Source organism: Eretmochelys imbricata, chromosome 3, assembly GCF_965152235.1.
Source record: "Eretmochelys imbricata isolate rEreImb1 chromosome 3, rEreImb1.hap1, whole genome shotgun sequence".
Lineage (NCBI taxonomy): Eukaryota > Metazoa > Chordata > Testudines > Cheloniidae > Eretmochelys > Eretmochelys imbricata.
In genome coordinates, this window is record NC_135574.1 from 150,763,802 (window position 1) to 150,786,042 (window position 22,241).

The 22,241-nt window shown below is 42.4% G+C and overlaps 1 protein-coding gene across 1 annotated transcript in view; it reads left to right on the forward strand.

The window, feature by feature from the left end:
• DNAH8 (dynein axonemal heavy chain 8) overlaps positions 1 to 22,241 on the forward strand; it is a 591,778-nt gene that overhangs the window by 398,619 nt on the left and 170,918 nt on the right. Inside the window, exons 50-53 of the mRNA XM_077812184.1 lie at positions 4,373 to 4,614; positions 4,713 to 4,853; positions 11,113 to 11,350; positions 13,133 to 13,275. Of these exons, the coding sequence (XP_077668310.1) occupies positions 4,373 to 4,614; positions 4,713 to 4,853; positions 11,113 to 11,350; positions 13,133 to 13,275 (764 nt within the window). The remainder of the gene's footprint in view (positions 1 to 4,372; positions 4,615 to 4,712; positions 4,854 to 11,112; positions 11,351 to 13,132; positions 13,276 to 22,241) is intronic.

Consider the following 22,241-nt stretch of genomic DNA (forward strand, 5'->3'; position numbering starts at 1 on the left):
AGAGATGAACTCTTTTATTCCTACCTGGTGCATGGTTCCCTGGGTGATGACAGCTCAAATGAGAATTCCAGGCAACAATTCAAAACCACGCCGAAAGACTGGGAGCCAAAGCGATGAGATTTCTTTAGTCAAAAATCTTATTAGTTGGCCAGTTTACAGTTTGGGACTGCAGATTGTCAGTTTATGTACTATGTGACTGGCAGATAGATAATGTGACACCAATTTTTGAAAAAATCTCAAGAGGTGATCCTGGCAATTACAGACCAGTGAGCCTAATTTCAGTACCAGGCAAATTAGTTGAAACTATAGTAAAAAACAGAATTATCAGACACATGCATCAACATGATGTGTTGAGGAAGAGTCAACACAGCTTTTGTAAAGAGAAATCATTCCTCACCAAACTATTAGAATTCTCTAAGGGGGTCAACAAGCATGTGGACAAGGGTGATCCAGTGGATACAGTGGACTTGTAGTTGCAGAAAGCCTTTGACAAGGTCCCTCACCAGAGGCTCTTAAGCAAAGTAAGCAGTCATGGGATAAGAGGGAAGGTCCTCTCATGGATAAGTAACTGGTTAAAAGACAGGACAAAAAGGGCAGAAGTAAATAGTTTTTAGAATGGAAAGTGATAAATAGTGGTGTCCCCCAGGTATCTGTACTGGGACTAGTGCTGTTCAACATACTCATAAATGATCTGGAAAGAGGGGTAAACAGTGAGGTAGCAAAATTTGCAGATGATACAAAATTACTCAAGATAGTGAAGTCCAAACCTGACTGCAAAGAGTTACAAGGGAATCTCACAAAAATGGGTGATTGGGCAACAAAATGGCAGATGAAATTCAGTGTTGATAAATGCAATGTAATGCACATTGGAAAACGTAATCCCAACTATAAATACAAAATGATGGATCTAAATGATCTGTTACCACTCAAGAAGGAGATCCTGGAGTCATTGTGTATAGTTCGCTGAAAACATCCACTGAGTGTGCAATGGCAGTCAGAAAAGCTAACAGAATGTTAGGAATCATTAGGAAAGGGATAGATAATAATACAGAAAATATCATAATACCACTATATAAATCTATGGTATGCCTACACCTTGAATACTGCATGCAGTTCTAGTCACCCCATCTCAAAAAAGATATATTAGAATTTAAAAAGATACAGAGAAGGGCAATAAAATGATTAAGGGTCTGGAACAGATTCCATACGAGGAGAGATGAAAAACACTGGGACTTTTCAGTTTGGAAAAAAGATGACTAAGAGGGGATATGATAGAGGTCTATAAAATCATGAATTGTGTGGAGAAAGTGAATAAGAAACTGTCATTTACTCTTTCACATAACACAAGAACTAGGGGTCAACCAATTAAATTAATAGGCAGCAGTTTACAACAAACAAAAAGAAGTACTTCTTCATACAATGCATAGTCAACCTGAAGAACTCAGTGCCAGGTGATGCTGTAAAGGCCAAAACTATAACGGGGTTCATAAAAGAATTAGATAAGTTTCTGGAGGATAGGTCCATCAATGGCTATTAGTCAAGCTGATCAGGGATGCAACCCCATGCTCTGGGTATCCCTAGCCCCTGAATGCCAGAAACTGGGACTGGAGGATACAGGATGGATCACTCGATGATTGCCAGTTCTGTTCATTCCCTCTGAAGCACCTGGCAATGGCTACTGTTGAAAGACAGGATATTGGGCAAGATGGATCATTGGTCTGACCTTATATGGCCAAAATAAAATAACCTAAGAGTCTTCTGACTCAAACACTTCCTCCTCCACTGAGGAAGGGGAGCTCTCAGATTCAGGCTCTGAGCAGACCAAGAAAAAATATGAAGCAAAAGTTTTTTCCCTCCAGAAATGTTTGAAACCTGGTGCAAAAATGTTGCATAATCCTGAGTAAGTGGTAAAGGACAAGCCTAAAAGCAAGTACCAGCATTCTAAATCCTCACCTGAGATAGCTGTCCTGCTGCATTTATCCTTCCAGGATGTGAACAGAGAAGAGTGTGAAACCTCTGGGAAAGGTAAACGAATAAGCAGATATGCAAGTTGTAAGAGCACACACAGACTACATCTTTGGTGAATGCAGGGCTGGTTATGGTATGTTACCATCAAGCATCATCTGGATATGCTTCTGTGTGTACCTCCACTAGTACTCTTCTCCCTGAAACTCACAGTCATACCAAAGGTCAATGTCAGGCCTACTCCTCCATCTGGACTAAGTTAACTAATGGAATCAAGAACACAACAAAATTGCTAAGGATCCTGCTATTCCACTTTTTTTTTTGGACTTTCTTCAGGGAAGGCATAGACCAGGATATTCAGCCCAGCTTCATAGCACCAGTAGTATCCTATTTGCAGGATCCTTCTGGTTCCTTGACAGAGAACCTTGAGGTATCCAGATGTCTCAGAGCAGTCAGACTAACTAAACCTGTGGTTAGATCTATCTTTCCTAGGTGGGACCTACCATTGCTGTTAAAAGCCCTAACCACACACCATTTTAAGCCTCTGACATCAATATCTCCATTCTACCTATCCATCAAAAACTGTTTACTGGTCGCCTTCACACCTGCTAGATGAGTTTCTGAACTGGCAGTTTTATCCATGCAGGAATCCCACTGTGTGTTCCATGATGACAAGGTGATGCTAAAAATCCCAGAATTGTCCTTGCCTAAGATGAATTCACCTTTCCATGCCTCACAGGAGTCGTCCTCCCTTCATTCTGTCCAAAGCCATAGCACCTGACAGAAAAGCTGTGGCACACTTTAGAAGTTTGAAGAGCACTAAAGATCTATATCAAGTGCACCTAAGTGATCAGAATATTGATCTTCTTGTTTGGCCACTTTCATCTGAAGTGCCAAGGGCTCAGGTTATCTAAGCTATTGGTAGCTAAATGGATCAAGCCGTGCATCATAGAGTCATAGAATGTGTCAGATGCTCTTGTTCCAGACAGCATCAAGGCACACTTCACAAGATCCGTGGAGACTTTGTGGGAAGAAAGAGCTTGTGCTTCCACCACAAAGACCTGCGGGGCAGCAACATGGTTGTTGGTTTATATCTTTATTACACACTGTACAGTGGACATTTTGTCCTCTGCAGAGGCCTCCTTTGGCAGGATGCTGCTGCAGGTAGTGGTCTAGTAATAGCATTGCCATTTTAGGCAATTAACTCTGGGGGTCTTTCCTGTCTCATTCCGTTTTTCTTATCCCTCCCTACTTCTTTTCACTGCTCGCTACTTCTCATACATATCAAAATTATGGGAGATGTTGGGCTGCAGAATGGTAAATTTCCTAATTTTCTTTCTGCTAACATCATTTCCCACAATTCTACCCTCCCTGCCTGGCTTCCTAGGGACAGTATTTAATTTTGATAGTTTTGCTTTAGTCCATAGCTTACTGTACATAGTTCTCATTGAAATTAATGTTACTAATCATATTCTGTCGGTTTTACACAGCTTTGGAACGAATCATCTGGCAGCAGGCTGGAGAAGGGGCATGGCTGGCATTAGCTGTGCTACAGCTTTGAATTGCCTCTGGAAAATGTAGACAGGAGGAGACTAGCCCGTATGTATCACAATTGTGGCAGACATTGCGAGTAGAAATAAAATTACTAAGTAAGAAATTTACCTATCTCACTGTGTGAGAACCTGTTTTGAAGTGGCCAAAGTGGAACCTCCTGCTTCTCTCAGAACTCACTCCACCAGCCCTCAGGCAGTCTCAGCAGCATCTGTGAGGAATATTTTGATTATGCACATACGTAAAGCAGTCACCTGAGGTTTTATTCATACATTTACGATGCATTATGCAATCACTGAAACCTCCAGATCAGATGCTGCATTTGGTAAGACTTTTACAATCCCTATTCTCCTAAGACTCTGAGCCTCACCATAAGTAGAATATGCATATGGACAATCACTCAGAAAAGAAAGGAAAGTTACTTATCTGGGTAATTGGAGTTTTTCAAGTTGTGATGTCCATATCGATATTCCATGACCTGCCTTCTATTCCCTTTACCTTGGAGTTCTGTATCACTAGGATTCTGCAGCAGAAAGGAAACTGTGTAGTGATTGACCCATTCTGTTCTTTTATGCCCTTGGTGTGGGGCATGAGGACCCTCGGCATATATGTGTGGCCATAACAGGTACTGCTGGCCAAAAGACAGATCAACAGTGCCTGCACATCATAAGTGGAATATGCATATGGACAGCACATCACAAAGAATTCCAGTTACTGTATAGGTAAATAACTTTACTATAGGTAAGTAACTCCTTTTATACATATAGCTTAGCTATTTAAAATATCCTCCTTTGAATATATTTTGTTCCCATTTTGATGTAAAAATGTGAATTCTTTCTGTTTTGATTGTTTCCAGGTGAGAATATCTTTCTGATTTTAGATGGTCCTGTGGATGCAATTTGGATTGAGAATCTAAATTCTGTTTTGGATGATAACAAGACTCTGACTCTAGCTAATGGTGATAGAATTCCTATGTCTCCTACGTGTAAACTGTTATTTGAGGTTCACAACATTGAGAATGCCTCTCCTGCAACAGTTTCTAGAATGGGCATGGTCTACATCAGTTCTTCTGCCCTCAACTGGAGACCAATTTTACAAGTAAGGTTAAGACGGAGGGGAAGGGTATTACTTATTAATTTTATTTTGTTGTACTTTGTATGTAGACAAATTTTATGCTTTTTTATTTTATTTTGCAGGCATGGCTAAAGAAACGTACACCTCAAGAAGCTGATATTTTACAGAATTTATATGACAGAATCTTTGAAGAAGCATATACATACATGAAACTAAACCTTAATCCAAAAATGGAGCTTTTAGAATGTAACTACATTATGCAGGTAGAACAGATATTGCCATCTAAATTATTTTGTGTTTTTGCATGAATTCATTGTTTAAAATCAAGTATGCAGAAACAGCAAAAAGAACATTCACTTCCTTGAGTACTGATTAAAGTGGCAATAAAATTCCTTTTCAAAGGAATATACCCTGGGAGCCCCACATAGGCTTCTTCTATCTGTTGGAGTTGTATCTTCAATAAGTTCAGATGCTCATGACTGTTCTAGAACGATGTTTTCCCTATTATAACCATGCTTGCCATTCCAGTAATGGGTTTTCTTCTGCACTGTGTCTACAACATGTAGGATCAGACCTATTGATCACACTAAGTAAATTTCACTCCCTCTTTTGAGAAAAGTTCCTGTTCATTCAGCCTGCTGGCAGCTTCAGTATTATTTACATTTGTTGCCCCACGCTACACAGCAAATGAAAACTTTTAAAAGTTCTGAGTCAAAATACTTTTATCTTAAGGCTTTCTCTCCTTTTGGGGTACCAAGATCTCTTGCATGCAACATCTCTTCTCCTGAGCTAAGATCCAACATGACAGAAAAACCCTAGCAAATGAAGAGGAAAGCTGGAAGATGCCTCCCCAATTCAGTTACCGTCCAGGCTTGCTTAGTGGGGAAAATTTTGCTCCTTCTGCTTTAACAATGATTTTTCTTCATTTGGATTACCAAGTCCTTTGCCAGGGTTGCCACTGCTGCATCAACTGTAGGGAGGATGAACAGAGAATCTTTGGGTTCTAGAATCCTTCTAGAATTTCAAGGTTTCCCAAATTAGCTTCTCTTGTGTCAGGAGTTTCCCATTTATTAAGTTATTTGAAGGGTGAATATAGTAAGACAGCAAATCAAATTCTATTTTAATTTTGGATGGAAGGTATTCCCTTTTGTATTTAGCCTGCTTATCCTCTTTGTTTGACTTGCTGGCTCAGCATTATGATGATCTAAAACGGAGAGTTCCCCTTGTTCAGGGGAGAAGCTAGAACTCGTGGAACAAGATGGAGACCTAGAAAGGCTTTGGGGTTTTTACCCCATGTTACTGGGATCCCAGTAGGGGCCAGCTGTGGTCACTCAATTAGGGTGAACTGCAAAGAATGGGGCAGACAATCCCCAAAAAGCTGGTGGATATTCCAATACTTAGATTTACCAAGACAGCATAAAAAGCTTCTGTTTATACCTTACTGGTTACTCAGAAGTCCAAACAACACAGTTCCCTTAAAGTGATCCAGCCTCAGGCCTCCATCCAGGTACCTAAGTCAAATATGATGATTTCTGAAAATCTTATTTCATCATATAGAAGAAAAGGTTCTACCAATCCCAAAGGATCAGACACATTACCTCCCAGGTTAATGAATGTTTCAGATCTTACCCAAATACACGCAAACAGGCAATTCTTATTAACTAAACTAAAATTTATTAAAAAACAAAAGAGAGAGAGAGAGTACGGTTAAAAGATCAATATACATATAGACATGAGTTTAATTCTTGAGGTTCAGATTCATAGCAGAGATGGTGAGCTTTGTAGTTGCAAAGAGTTCCTTTAGAATGTAGTTCATAGGTTATGGTCCAACGTCCAATATCATTTCAGGGCATTCCACCTTAGGACTGGGATCTCGGTCCTTATGGCTTAAACTTCCCCTCTATGAAGCCTCAAGCAGATCTGAGATGACAGAATCAGGACCTTTTACAGTCTTTTATACAGTTTTCTAGCATCCATTTGACCATACAGTCCTTGGTAAGGAATAGGCTTTTGATGTAACCTTCTGTTTTCTAAACACCACCAGTAATTAGTTACACAAATTAACATAGGGTAATTTATTCATTAGGCAGTCTATTTCAAACTTGAAAGAGAAATATAGACAATGACATTATTTTACCCAAGATTCTTCTAAATGTTAATATTCCCTTTTGATCTCTGAATGAGTAGCTATGGTGACAGACAGGAACTGTCTGTTTACACTCTAAGATACACACAATTAGTATCACTTCTAACTTCTAACAATATAGGTTTGCATTTCAAAGTTCTAGCCTATTTAGCATGAATGGCCCTAATTACAATTCCCATACCTTTCTACATGACTTTAAAGATTGGCTTTGGGTCAGCCAGCCTGCAAGCTGTTTAACCCGTTCTGGCCATGAGTTATACTTTGTATAAGATTCGTTGCAATTATATAACAGTGGTAGCAATATGATTTGCATGGTTATATTTTAATCAGACAACGTCACAGCCCAAGTTTTTGGATTTTTTTTTTTAGCCTTTTGGAAAGAGGGTGGTCATTCCTGTTAAGTGACCAGTCTCTTTTCTTGTCTGGTGTTCCCTTGTGGGTTTCAGAGTAACAGCCGTGTTAGTCTGTATTCGCAAAAAGAAAAGGAGTACTTGTGGCACCTTAGAGACTAACCAATTTATTTGAGCATGAGCTTTCGTGAGCTACAGCTCACTTCATTGGATGCATACTGTGGAAACTGCAGAAGACATTATATACACAGAGACCATGAAACAACACCTCCTCCCACCCCACTCTCCTGCTCGTAATAGCTTATCTAAAGTGATCATCAAGTTGGGCCATTTCCAGCACAAATCCAGGTTTTCTCACCCTCCGCCCCCCCCCACACAAACTCACTCTCCTGCTGGTAAGTGGTCACTTTGGATGGGCTATTACCAGCAGGAGAGTGAGTTTGTGTGGCGGGGGGGGCGGAGGGTGAGAAAACCTGGATTTGTGCTGGAAATGGCCCAACTTGATGATCACTTTAGATAAGCTATTACGAGCAGGAGAGTGGGGTGGGAGGAGGTATTGTTTCATGGTCTCTGTGTATATAATGTCTTCTGCAGTTTCCACAGTATGCATCTGATGAAGTGAGCTGTAGCTCACGAAAGCTCATGCTCAAATAAATTGGTTAGTCTCTAAGGTGCCACAAGTACTCCTTTCCCCTTGTGGGTTGTAGCCCGTAGGGCAGAGGGTGAGAGGGTTAGGTGCTCTACATCAAGTAAATCAGTTACATACCTGAGAAAGGGATGGAACCTAGGAGCTTTTCCCTGTTTGAGGTGCATTGGAACACTGGGATCAGTGTGAGTTTTGGACTCACACCTGGGAGACTACTTGATTGGTGAGTACTGCCTAGTTTGTGAAGATGTTTGAAGGCTTCTCAGTTGGTGTGGAGGGAAGCAGAGACATCAATAAGTCATGCAGTCTTCTGGAACTTTTTTGTGCGTGCGCACATGCTTGTGGACACCTGCATTCTCTCTCAGGTGATTTGGCGCTTTCTCTCTTGTATTTTGGCACGTTTCAATGTATTTTTTTCTTTTAAAGATGGAAGGAGTCCGAGTGTTTTCAAACAATGTATTGATTTGTTTTTGGCAGAAAAATGTCTGTTACAGATGAGCATTATTTTTTCATCTGCTGCCATAGATTTAAAGATTATGACCTAGGAGATTCACAAAAGGTCTTAGACACCTAACTGCCACTGTGATTCACAAAACCTCCACTCAGCTGCTGCCAAACCCTGTGTGAGCACCTAAACTCACTCAGTGTGCAAATCTTTTGCTGTAAAAGTTCGCTAGGTGCCCATGTTACTGCCTCTGAGCATGCATGCTGCAGCCTCACACCTCTGCCTAACTTGCCTGAGGGACCTGATATAATAAGTATGCTCAGACCTTGCCTAAAAGATCAGTGAGCTTACACAAAATGGCTAGATGATAATGATGGGCCAGGAGTACTTGTGGCACCTTAGAGACTAACACATTTATTTGAGCATAAGCTTTCGTGGGCTACAGCCCACTTCATTGGATGCAAAGAATGGAACATATAGTAAGAAGATATATATATATATACACATACAGAGAATATGAAAAGCTGGAGTAAGAGGCTAATTAATTAAGATGAGCGATTGTCAGGAGGAGAAAAAAAATTTTGTAGAGATACTCAAGATGGCCCATTTAGACAGTTGCCAAGAAGGTGTGAGGATACTTAACTTAAGGAAATAGATTCAATATGTGTAATGACCCAGCCACTCCCAGTCTCTATTCAAACCCAAGTTAATGGTATCTAGTTTGCATATTAATTCAAGCTCAGCAGTTTCTCGATGGAGTCTGTTTTTGAAGCTTTTCTGTTGCAAAATTGTCACCTTTAAGTCTGTTACTGAGTGGCCAGAGAGGTTGAAGTGTTCTCCTACCGGTTTTTGAATGTTATGGTTCCTGATGTCAGATTTGTGTCCGTTTATTCTTTTGCGTAGAGACTGTCTGGTTTGGCCAATGTACATGGCAGAGGGGCATTGCTGGCACTTGATGGCATATATCACATTGGTAGACGTGCAGGTGAATGAGCCCCTGATGGCGTGATTAATGTGATTAGGTCCTATGATGGTGTCACTTGAATAAATATGTGGACAGAGTTGGCATCGGGCTTTGTTGCAAGGATAGGTTCCTGGGTTCGTGTTTTTGTTGTGTGGTGTGTGGTTGCTGGTGAGTATTTGCTTCAGGTTGGGGGGCTGTCTGTCAGTGAGGAGTGCTCTGTCTCCCAAGATCTGTGAGAGTGAGGGATTGTTTTTCAGGATAGGTTGTATGGGCCAATAATTCTTTTAGTATCTATCCACAGTGGAACAGCTTCAACAGAAAAGAATGGGGGAGCCCTATATCAGAATATCCTATAGCACAATAATTAGGGCACTCACCTCAAATGAAGCAGATCCTAGTTTAATTCTCTTCTGCCCCTCAGGTAGAGGGGGGACTTGGACAAAGGATCTCTCACATCCCCGCTGAGTACTCTAATCACTGGGTTAAAAGTTATTAGATGGGCATCACTACCACCTCCTCCTCGCCATCTGCCTGGGCTTCTTGCTGAAATGGGGTAGGTGCCTAAAGCCAGAACAGGGTTTACTGCTGAACATCCCAAGCAGAGGAGGTGCCTTTCTGCAGCCTGACCTTAGGTACCCATCTCCAAGAGAAGGGTGAGGCTTAGCACACACCCTTTAGCTTGGAGTCTCCCACAGCCTGTCTTAGGCGCGGAGCTGCATAGCATGCTGGCTTTTGTGAATCCTATTCGGAGATGCCTGTCTCTCCTCATACATTGTATAGGGAGCCTAGGTGCCAGACTCAAGCTGTCATAAATATAAGGGGAAGGGTAAACCCCTTTAAAATCCCTCCTGGCCAGAGGAAAAATCCTCTCCCCTGTAAAGGGTTAAGAAGCTAAAGGTAACCTCGCTGGCACCTGACCAAAATGACCAATGAGGAGACAAGATACTTTCAAAAGCTGGGAGGAGGGAGAGAAACAAAGGGTCTGTGTGTCTGTCTATATGCTGCTTTTGCCAGGGATAGACCAGGAATGGAGTCTTAGAACTTTTAGTAAGTAATCTAGCTGGGTATGTGTTAGATTATGATTTCTTTAAATGGCTGAGAAAAGAATTGTGCTGAATAGAATGACTATTTCTGTCTGTGTGTCTTTTTTGTAACTTAAGGTTTTGCCTAGAGGGATTCTCTATGTTTTGAATCTAATTACCCTGTAAGGTATCTACCATCCTGATTTTACAGGGGTGATTCCTTTACTCCTATTTACTTCTATTTCTATTAAAAGTCTTCTTGTAAGAAAACTGAATGCTTTTTCATTGTTCTCAGATCCAAGGGTTTGGGTCTGTGGTCACCTATGCAAATTGGTGAGGATTTTTACCAAACCTTTCCCAGGAAGTGGGGTGCAAGGGTTGGGAGGATTTTGGGGGGAAAGGCGTGTCCAAACTATGTTTCCCAGTAAACCCAGTTAGAGTTTGGTGGTGGCAGTGGTTATTCCAAGGACAAAGGATAAAATTAATTTGTACCTTGGGGAAGTTTTAACCTAAGCTGGTAAAAGTAAGCTTAGGAGGTTTTCATGCAGGTCCCCACATCTGTACCCTAGAGTTCAGAGTCGGGGAGGAACCTTGACACAAGCTTTGTGAATCCCAGTGTTTCTCTAGTCACCTAAAAGTTAGGTGACAACATTTCTTTGTGAATTTAGTCCCCATAAATACCTTTAAAAATCTAGCTGATTGATTTACAGGGAGACAGTCACTTTTGAAAATGAGACTTGGGCTCCTAAGTCACTTAGGTTCCTTTGAAAATTTTACCCATGGTTATATATATAGCTTTACTCTGTATTTCCTTGTTATAATTTTGAGTTTGACATTGTCCTTTAGCAACCTTGACTGGTTTTCAAAATGAGTTTTTAATGTCTGAATATATATGAAGCTAAAAACTGACTGTCATATTTTCTTAATGCTGTTTTTTGTATATTTCCAGTCTATTAATCTTTTGGAGGGTTTGATACCCTCAAAGGAAGAAGGCGGTATTTCATCTCCAGCACATCTTCATAAATTGTTTGCTTTTGGATTAATGTGGAGTTTAGGTGCTCTTCTGGAGTTGGATAGCAGGGATAAACTGGAAGCCTTCATTCGAGCAAACGATAGCAAATTAGATTTGCCAGAAATCCCTAAAAACACCAATCAAACAATGTATGAGTTTCATGTTACTGATTATGGTAAGAGAAAACACATTGACATTCTTTTTGATAATTAATGACATTTTCAAATAAATAAGGTTGGTTCAAAATATAAAAGTACTCTATAATTACATATTATTTGGTCACATGGTCAGAGCTTTCCTTTCTTGCTAAGACCCTATTGGAACACTAATCTTATGGAATCTGAATGCAAGTTATGTATGTGGAGGTATACAGTGGGGAGGAGTTGAGGTCTTTTTTGAATTAATAATAATTTTTTATACCTCTTGTTTTTAATTTAGTTTTCATGGATTCTTCCTATTGAGGTACCTTAATTAGTCTACAGCATAGGTAATTTTTGAGCATGTTATTTCTGTTAGATTAATTTTACTTTATCTTTTACATTTTTTCTAAAATAAACAGTATTGGTTCTCCTTTGACTTATTGTGCACATATACATTCCACTGTAGGTGTATGTACACCCAATGCATTCGAGTCAAAGACTTTTGCTAGTAGTACTACTAGGCAATGCATATGCCACTTCCTCATGCACTGAGATGAGAGTATAAAAGGGGTATGTCCACCCACTCCCTCTCAATTCCTTCACCCCCATGGCAAGAGTTGAAGCCCACTCATAGCATTTGCTTTGATTAACTAGCATTTCAAAATTCCTGTAGCATACATAGTTATAGATAGTATTTAGCGTAGTATAGTTAGGTTAATTGGTCGTAGTATTTAGTAGGTAAATACACCAGGTATTATGGAAAAAATCCCCAGGTTTCCAGCAGTGTGGAACGCATAGGGCTGTTTTCCCTGTTACAGAAAGGCATTAAAGCGGCTTGATTTGCTTTTGTGAGGACCATGTGAGGGACAAATGCTCCCTATGGCGCACCACTTATGGCATGTGGATGGCGCAGGGCTTCTGAAAGTGTGCTGGGCTTCCTGGGCAGCTCCTTACCACCACCCAGCTTTTGGACAGGCCAGGAGGCAGGGCCATGGTGGGAAGGGGAGGCACAGAGGGTGGGGCCCCATGACAGGGGGGATGTGGAGGGCCCAAATGTTCTTTGTGCATAGGGCCCCAATAAATCTTAATCCACCTGTAGTAAAGGGGCATATAATTGCTCCATCCATTGAGCCTGAAGGAGGGTGGTTATCACACCCATCAGCTTTTAAGGGGGGTTGTGACCTTCTAGCTGAAAGATTCTCTTGATGGCAGCCATTAACAGCTTCATAAAAATACAAAAGGAAACCTGAACATGAGGTCCAATTGGTTAAGCAGACAAACAGTAGATCTGTTGGAATGATTCCTCAACCAGAAAATATTTTATCAGATCTTAGACCAGTTGGGTGATGTGAGGCTCTGTCTATTGGCAACAAATAGAAATATCAAAGAACCAAGAAGCTAGCCAACCCCAGCTGCAAACTCCCATTCCAACAGTGTAGGGAACACATTTAAAAATGTAGCATTTTAAAAGTTATTCCTTTCTGCAATCATAGCTTCAAGTTGCTGCACCAAGAAAGAGTTGGTTAGCTCACCATCTCCTTTTGGTTTGTGGCAGAGACATGGAATAAATTTGAAGCCTTCCTACATACCCTGCATTTCCTTATCCTCTTGGTAGGAGGCACAGAAGTTAAAGGCTTCTCTTTGAGTCTGACAACTTCACTCCCCAGACAGCTCCTTCTGCTACTGAACTACCTGCTGCTGAGCTGTCTTTGGGTCTACTGCAGAGAGGAGAAAACACAATATTTTGACTAGTGGAGCTACTAAATGCAGACAGAGTATTATTAGGTACTATATTCTCCATTTGTTGCTCTCTTTAGGTGACTGGCAACATTGGAATAAAAGAGTTCAGGAATATGTTTATCCAACAGAAAGTATCCCAGATTATGCATCTATTCTGGTTCCAAATGTAGATAATGTCAGAACTCAGTTTTTGGTAGAAACAATTGCTAAGCAACACAAAGTAAGTACACTATTTCTTATTTAATTGCAAAGCTAATATATATGGCGTAACATAAAGAGGCTTCCTGTCATAAAACAGGGATGTGATAATCCCTCTTTATATTCTCTGTCTCTACTCAGATTTGGTCAGGTTGTACATTTATTTAATTGTATTTACATTATTTTCATTATCTACAAATTTGCCACTCACAAGCGTCTCTTCGTCCACATAAAACACTTAAAATAAAGCTCATTATGTAAAAGATCAATAGAATTAGTCATACACACACAAAAAAAATGTTAAATATAATCCAAATAATCCCTGCCATTTTTTCCTCTCAGGAAAAAGGCTAAAGGAGATTTTAACATCAGTTTCTGAGTATCAACAGACTAGTGCTCTCTTAGATGAATTGGGAAGGTGGATTTCAGAGTCAAGGGACATCCGCTGAAAACACCTTACCACCACCTTTGGTTATATGAAGTTCTTTCAATGGGAAAGCAATAGCTGATCCCAACTGTCATGAAAGTACAAAGGAAGAGAATGCTTCTCATTTAGTAACAATCTAAACCAGAAAAAACTTTCAAGAGCAAAATCAATACCTTGAACTACACCTAGAAATAAATAAATATTTGGAGTAGTAATATGGTTTATTTAATTTCAATGTGTAAAATGCACTTATCGTACACTCTGAGGGTTTGCAATAATAGTACATGCAGTTCATAACAAAAAGATAAACCAGGCATTGATCCAATGCCACTGTGATGGGTTGTTCACTCCACATCAGCCCTGTAAGGGTTAAGGAAGCTGAGAAAGGGCCAGTTAGGATAATATGCCACACATGAGTGGCTTAGGGCAGAAAAGCAACCCCTAATTGGAAGATGAAGCTCATCTAAACAGGTGTGGGCTGGGCTAATATAAAGCCAGGAAGCTGGCAACAGAAATGGGGGCAGTGTGGAAATCTGCAGTCATTGTCTGTGCATTAGAGAGGAAAGGAGGGAACCTAGGGAAAGAGTTAGAACCCTGGGAGCATGGCCCTGAGGATAGAGTGTTCCCAGGAGAGAGAAAGATGGAGAAGAAAGCCTGTGGGAGGTAGATAGGAAGCAGCCAGGGAGAGAGCAGCAAAGCTGGGGACTGAGCAGACCTTGGCTGCATGTTGTAGGGTCTCTGGGTTGGAACCTGGAGAAGTGTGTGGGCCTGTGTACTCCTACCAGCCACTGACAGAGTGGCAGTGCCTGGACAGTGAGATTCTACATCTTGGAAGGGGAAACGCCATGGTAACCTGCCCGAAGGGTTGCAGCTCCTGGAGTGAGAAAGGGGCCACAGAGTGACAGAGAGGACAATGAGAGGAGAGACCGCAAGAGGAGGTGTCACACCTGGAAGAGAGCTGTCAAGGTTCCTTCCCCACTCTGAACTGTAGGGTACAGATGAAAACCTCCTAAGCTTACTTTTACCAGCTTAGGTTAAAACTTCCCCAAGGTACAAACTATTTTACCTTTTGCCCTTGGACTTTATCGCTGCCACCACCAAACGTCTAACCTGTATATAACTGGGAAAGAGCCTGTTTGGAAACGTCTTTCCCCCAAAAATCCTCCCACACACACAGGTGGCCAAAATCCTGCACCCCCTTTCCTGGGGAAGGTTTGATAAAAAATCCTTACCAATTTGCATAGGTGAACACAGACCCAAACCCTTGAATCTTAAGAACAATGAAAAAACAATCAGATTCTTAAAAGAAGAATTTTAATAGAAGAAAAAGTAAAAAGAATCACCTCTGTAAAATCAGGGTGGTAAATACCTTACAGGGTAATTAGATTAAAAACATAGAGAATGCCTCTAGGCAAAACCTTAAGTTACAAAAAGACACAAAAACAGGAATCTACATTCCTTTCAGCACAGACTTATTTTCTCAGCCATTTAAAGAATACAGAATCTAACGCATATCTAGCTAGATTACTTACTAAGTTCTAAGACTCCATTCCTGTTCTGTCCCCGGCAAAAGCATCACACAGACAGAAAGAGCCTTTGTTTCTCCCCCCCTCCAGCTTTTGAAAGTATCTTGTCTCCTCATTGGTCATTTTGGTCAGGTGCCAGCAAGGTTATCCTAGCTTCTTAACCCTTTACAGGTGAAAAGGGTTTTTCCTCTGGCCAGGAGGGATTTTAAAGGTGTTTACCCTTCCCTTTATATTTATGACACCCCCCCCCAAATCACAGATAGGGTGAAACGCTGGCTGTGATTTCTTCCTGGAGCTCTAGGAAAAAACAGAGTTAATAAGACACATGCACCTCTAAAAATACTACCAAGTATATAAAGACTAACAATATTTTCCACATCTCAAGGACGAATTTAACCAGTTGATTCTGGGAAACTTTCACGGGAGAGTGCATCAGCCATTTTGTTAGAAGCTCCTGAGATGTGTTGGATGTCGAAATCAAAATCTTGGAGAGCTAAACTCCACCGAATAAGTTTTTTCTTATTTCCCATGGCGGTATGAAGCCACTGTAACGCAGCGTGGTCGGTTTGCAGGTGGAAACGCCATCCCCAAACATATGGGCATAGTTTTTTCAGAGCGTAGACAACGGCGTAACATTCTTTTTCGCTGACTGAGCAGTTGCTTTCCCTCTCAGACAGCTTCTTGCTGAGAAACACCTCAGGGTGGAATTCTTGATCTGGTCCTTTTGCATTAAAACTGCTCCCACACCATGCTCGGACGCATCTGTGGTTACTAGGAACGATTTGTCAAAGTCTGGGGCCCTTAGTACAGGGTCAGACATGAGTGTCGCTTTAAGCTGGTTAAAGGCCTTCTGACACTCTTCAGTCCACTGAACGGCATTTGGCTGTTTCCTTTTGGTTAGGTCTGTCAGTGGGGCGGCGATTTGTCTGTATTGCGGTACAAATCGTCTGTAATAACCGGCCAAGCCTAAGAAGGATTGAACCTGTTTCTTTGACTTTGGGACAAGCCACTTTTGGATAGCATCCACTTTGGCCTGTAGGGGGTTGATAGTTCCTTGACCGACCTGGTGTCCAAGGTAACTCACTCTGTTTAGGCCTATTTGACAGTTCTTAGCCTTAACAGTTAGTCCTGCCTCCCTTATGCGCTCGAAGACTTTTTGTAGATGTTCCACGTGTTCTGCCCAGGAATCCGAAAATATGGCCACATCGTCAAGGTAGGCGACTGCATATTCTCCTAATCCCGCTACGAGACCATCTACAAGTCTTTGGAAGGTGGCGGGTGCATTCCGCAGCCCGAAAGGGAGTACATTAAATTCATACAGCCCGACATATGTATGTTCCTTGGCGGATTCATCTAGCGGTACCTGCCAGTACCCCTTGGTTAAGTCCAAGGTAGAGATGAACTGGGCCCATCCCAGTTTCTCTAATAGTTCATCTGTGCGTGGCATTGGATAGTTGTCTGGGCGAGTTACAGCATTTAGCTTACAGTAGTCCACGCAAAAACGTATTTCCCCATCTGGTTTGGGAACTAGAACCACTGGAGATGCCCATGCACTTCCAGAGGGGCGGATTACACCCAGCATATCCTAGATCTCCCGTTCTATAGCAGTTTTAGCTTGAGGAGACACCCAGTAAGGTTGGACTTTAATTGGGTGAGCATTACCTGTGTCAATGGAGTGGTGTGCCCATTCAGTCAGTCCTGGAGTGGCTGAGAATGTCAGCACGTAGCTAGTGCACAGCTCCTTGATCTGCTGTCACTGTATACACCCAAGGGTCATGGAGAGGTTCACCTCTTCCACGCCACCAGCACTTTTCCCTTCGTAGTAGACACCTTCAGGCCACTCAGGGTCATCTCCTCCCTGGGCTGTAAACTGACAAACCTTTAATTCTCTGGAATAAAAGGGCTTTAGAGAATTAATATGGTACACCTTAGGCTTTTGGTTGGAGGTGGGGAATGCTATGAGATAATTAACAGCTCCCAGGCGCTCTTGGACCGTGAATGGCCCTTCCCACGACGCTTTCATTTTATGGGCCTGGAGCGCCTTTAAGACCATGACCTGGTCCCCTACTTTGAAGGAATGCTCTCTGACATGTTTATCATAACAGGCTTTTTGTTCTTTTTGAGCATCCTGTAGGTTTTCTTTAGCAAGGGCTAGAGAGGTTCGGAGGGTGTTTTGTAGGTTGGTTACAAATTCCAGAATGTTAGTTCCTGGAGAAGGTGTAAATCCCTCCCATTGCTGCTTCACCAACTGTAATGGCCCCTTAGCCTCTCGGCCATATACAAGTTCAAATGGTGAAAACCCTAAACTAGGATGTGGTACAGCTCTGTAGGCAAAGAGCAACTGCTGCAACACTAGGTCTCAATCATTGGAGTGCTCATTTACGAATTTACGTATCATGGCCCCCAAAGTCCCATTAAATTTCTCCACCAGGCCATTTGTTTGATGATGGTAAGGGGTGGCAACCAAGTGATTCACCCCATGAGCTTCCCAAAGGCTTTCCATAGTTCCTGCCAGGAAATTAGTCCCTGCATCTGTGAGGATGTCAGAGGGCCAACCTACCCTGGCAAAAATGTCTGCTAGTGCCTGGCACACACTTTAGCCCTGGTGTTGCTTAGAGCTACTGCTTCCGGCCATCAGGTGGCAAAATCCATGAAAGTCAGTATGTACTGCTTTCCTCTGGGTGTCTTTTTTGGAAAAGGACCCAGAATATCCACAGCTACTCACTGAAATGGAACTTCAATGATGGGGAGTGGCTGGAGAGGGGCTTTGACCTGGTCTTGGGGTTTTCCCACTCTTTGGCATACCTCACAAGACCGGACATAGGTAGAAACATCCTTGCCCATTCCCTCCCAGTGGAGTGACCTCCCCAAATGGTCTTTGGTCCTGTTCACCGCAGCATGGTCACTAGGATGATCATGGGCTAAGCTCAAGAGCTTGGCCCGGTATTTAGTTGGAACTACCAACTGTCTCTGAGGATGCCAGTCTTCCTGGTGTCCACCAGAAAGAGTTTCCTTGTATAAAAGTCCTCTTTCTACAACAAACCTGGATCGATTAGAAGAGCTGAGAGGCGGCGGGATGCTCCGTGCCGCCATCCAAGCTCTCTGGATGCTTTCATCTGCTTCCTGTTCGGTCTGGAACTGTTCCCTTGATGCTGGAGACATCAGTTCCTCATTGGATTGTGGACCTATGCTTGGTCCCTCTGGAAGTGATATAGGGGATGGGGCTGTTTCCGTTGACTGTGAACCGCTCTCCGCTGGTGCACTATGTTGGGGTTCAGGCTCCGGCTGAGCCTCTTGTGTTGGGTTATGAGCTGCTGCCGGTTCAGGTTCAGTGGGGCCCTCTGGTGTTGGGGTTGCAAGTACTGGGTTCAGTGCTGGCAATGGGTCTGGTGCTAGTTGTTCCGCTGTTGTGTTGTGTCCCAGAATTGCCCCCTAGTACAGCAGGTTGGCATCTGTTGTATGTACTTCATGATCTGGAGGGCAGATAGGAAGACCCCTGTGGATATTCCCTGGGATTGTCAAACTCAGAGATTTGAGTACCTGGTTTGGAATCAGCACCCAATCTTGCATGTGTTCTGGTGAGTGGTTCCACACAGAATTGCTTGAGATGGATGACTGGATGACCACTTGTCTGTGCTTGAGAGAGACAATTCTTTAAATGGCTGAGAAAATAAGCATATAATTAGACATGTATTTGGATTTTATAAAATGCAAGAGACAACAAATGACATTACAGAACTATCCAATGTAGATGCTGCATTGGTATCATTTATGAAGAATATTCTAATCCCATTGGAAGGGAATTTTCACAAGGACACAACAGTTAGAAAGGTGGAAGCCTCCCACAGGATTTATAGATTTTAATGCCAGAAGGGACACTATAATCATCTAATCTGAACTCTTGCATAACAGAGGCCATAGAATGTCTTCAGAATAATTCCTGTTTGAACTAGGGCATATCTTTTCGAAAAACATCCAATCTTGATTTAAAAATTGCCACTGATGGAGAATATACCACAACACTTTGTCAGTTATTCAACACAACACAATGCAGAGCACGTGGACCTCCAGAGACAGGAACAAGAGCATCCACTTCTTCAACTTCAAAGTGATGAAGAAAGTCCTCCAGAGGTTCCAAAGCCACCTTCGGGAGGATCACATTCTGCTCCAGTCAGAAAATATCATGACAGTGGCATACATCAATGACCAAGGAGGAACTCAGAGCTCAGTCCTGCACTTGGAAGTGAGGGAGATAATAGAATGGGCAGAGGGGAACCTGGCTACCATAAGAGCAATACACATGAAGGAAATCTGAATGCAGACTAGTTTAGCACATGCTTAGTCAACAACTCAGAATGGTATTTAAATCAGGAAGTCTTCAACCTGATCTCACAGAAATTCAGCCTCCTGGCAGTCATTCTATTTACAAGCTGGAAGAGCAGAAAGCTGGCACAATACTTGATCAGAAAAACAGTTATCAAGTCACTAAGGACAGATGTACACAGGTGGCCAAGGGACTTGCTCTACATATTTCCACCTCTTCCACTTCTAGGGAAAGTGATTGAGAAGATAAGGCAAAAGCAAGCAAAGGTGATAGTTCTGGCTCCACACTAGCTGAGGAGACCATGTTTTTCTAATCTAGTAGACTTGGCACTGGAATCTCCAGTGCATCTGCCAGTGAGACTGGACATCCTTCACCAAGGTCCCATTCTCCATCCAAATCCAGGCCATTTCCAACTGGCAGCATGGCTATTGGGAGGGAAGCAATAATTATACTGCGGTTATCCTCCAAAGTGACTGGGACTCTATTGGCCTTCAGACAAACTTCAGCGCTTAAGTCCTACTACTCTGGTTGGTCAAGGTTGATCTTATGTTGTCAAAAACTAAACAAAATCAGAAACCTCAACAATCCCTGGAATTCTAGCAATTCCCGATTTTCTTCAGTATGGTATAGACAAGGGACTTTGGCCCATCACCAGAGCATGTCAGGTGTCAGCCACAGCAGTGTCTTATATTCAGAGTCCTCTGGTTCCTTATCTGAAAATCTTCAAATCTCAAGATTTCTCAGAGCAACCAGATTAGTCTGGCCAAAGGTCTAGTCAGTCTTTCTTAAGTGGGATCTATCACTGGTGCAAAAAACCGTAATCACCTATTACTTTGAACTGTTAAGAGTTACACCACTCTATTTATCTGTCAAAACCTGCCTCTTGGCACATCCATTAGATGGCTTATGGAGTTAGCAGCTCTGTATATGCAGATTCTAAGGACTGCAGAATCTTTCTTACCAAAAGTGAATTCCTCTGTCCAGGCATGACCAGAAGTTATCTTCCCACTATTCTGTCCAAATCCACAGTATGCTACTGTAGAGCCATGGCATAATCAGAATGTATGTAGAGCACTGAAGATCTACCTCAAGTGCACCAGCTTAAGAAGAAGATCATGCTTCTTGTTTGTTCCTTTTCACCAGAAGTGCCAAGGTCTTCAGGCATCCACGCTATCTCTGGCTCGTTCAAATAATGTGAAACATATTCCTGAAGGAATCAGAGCCTATTGTACTAAATTTCTAGCCACATCATGAACAGAAAGAGCATGTGCTTCAACTAAGGAAATTTTCATGGCAGCAAGATGGCTTCTATCAAAACCTTTATTAAACCTTATAAGGTGGATTTAATATTCTCTGCAGAGGCATTCTTCTGAAGGAAGGAGCTGTATACTGTGATCAAAAAATAACTTGTTCTTCAGGCATTTACTTTCAGGTGGAGAATTCTTTATCTCAGTCTGTTTTTTTGGTTCCTCTGTACTTACATTTCACTGTTTGCTATATCCCACACACAACAAACTTGTGGGAAATGTTGGGCCTCAGAATGGAAAATTTATTGTACAATAATTTCCTTTCTTCTAGCAGCAGCTCCCACAATTTTACATCCCTGCTATGAGTTCAGTAGTCATAGCCAAGGGACAACATTTATTTTTATGTCTACAAGTTTATGGGCCTGATGAGCCCTACTGGACATAGTTCACTAGCTAACATTAAGGTTATTGTTTCTTATCAGTGTCTGGAGAGGGCAGATGGACCGAGCTGCAGGGGGTGGAGGGTCACCTGGACCAGCCAGATAACTTCTCTGAATCCCATGGAGCTGCCCCTGGCCAAGCTACTCGAGACCTGGAGCTTGCCTCCTATTTGCTGTGCAAAGCCGGGGGTGGAGGCACTGATGTTGGGGCGTCCCTCTGTCCCCACCCATGTACCTGGTCTCTGCTGAGCTGTGGTGGGGGTCAGGAGGAGCATGTCTGTGCTGTTGCCTCGGGGTTGGCAGTGGGTGCTGTCACCACTGCTGTTGAGGCTCCTGAATGTTCTGCTTAAAGAGACAGTGCACTGACACACTCAGATACACTCACATTCCCCCCAACACACATACACACTCCTGCCCCCAATGTACACACTTTCTCTCTCACACACTCCCCCTAACACACACATACACTCTCACACACACGTGCACACACACTCCCCCAACACACATTCTCACACACACGCTTCTCCAACATACTCTCTCTCACACACACACACTCCCCCCAACACACTCTCTCTGTCACACACACACATACACACACACTCCCTGTAACGAGGCTGGTTCTGGTGGACCCCAACTGCAAGTGCCAATTCAGGACAAATTGCTTAAAGCAGGGCAGTTACAGCCCAAGGCTGGGGTTTCTGTGCACACCAAGGCAAACCAAACCAAACCAGCCAAACAGAGAAGACTTTGATTTTACCCCACGAGCTAACCACAAGTCACACAAGCAATTCCCTTAGACACTCCAGTTTCCCAGTATCCCCACCAGTGCCACTCGTTATGGGGACAAATGGTTATGAAAACCAATACCCCAGTAAAAGAAAAAAGGTTCTCTCGATCCCAAAGGACCAAGCCCCAGACCTAGGTCAATATACAAATCAGATCTTACCCACAAATCACGCTGTTGCCAATCCTTTGGAGTCTACCATCTAAAGGTTTATTCATAAAAGGAAAAAAATATAGATGA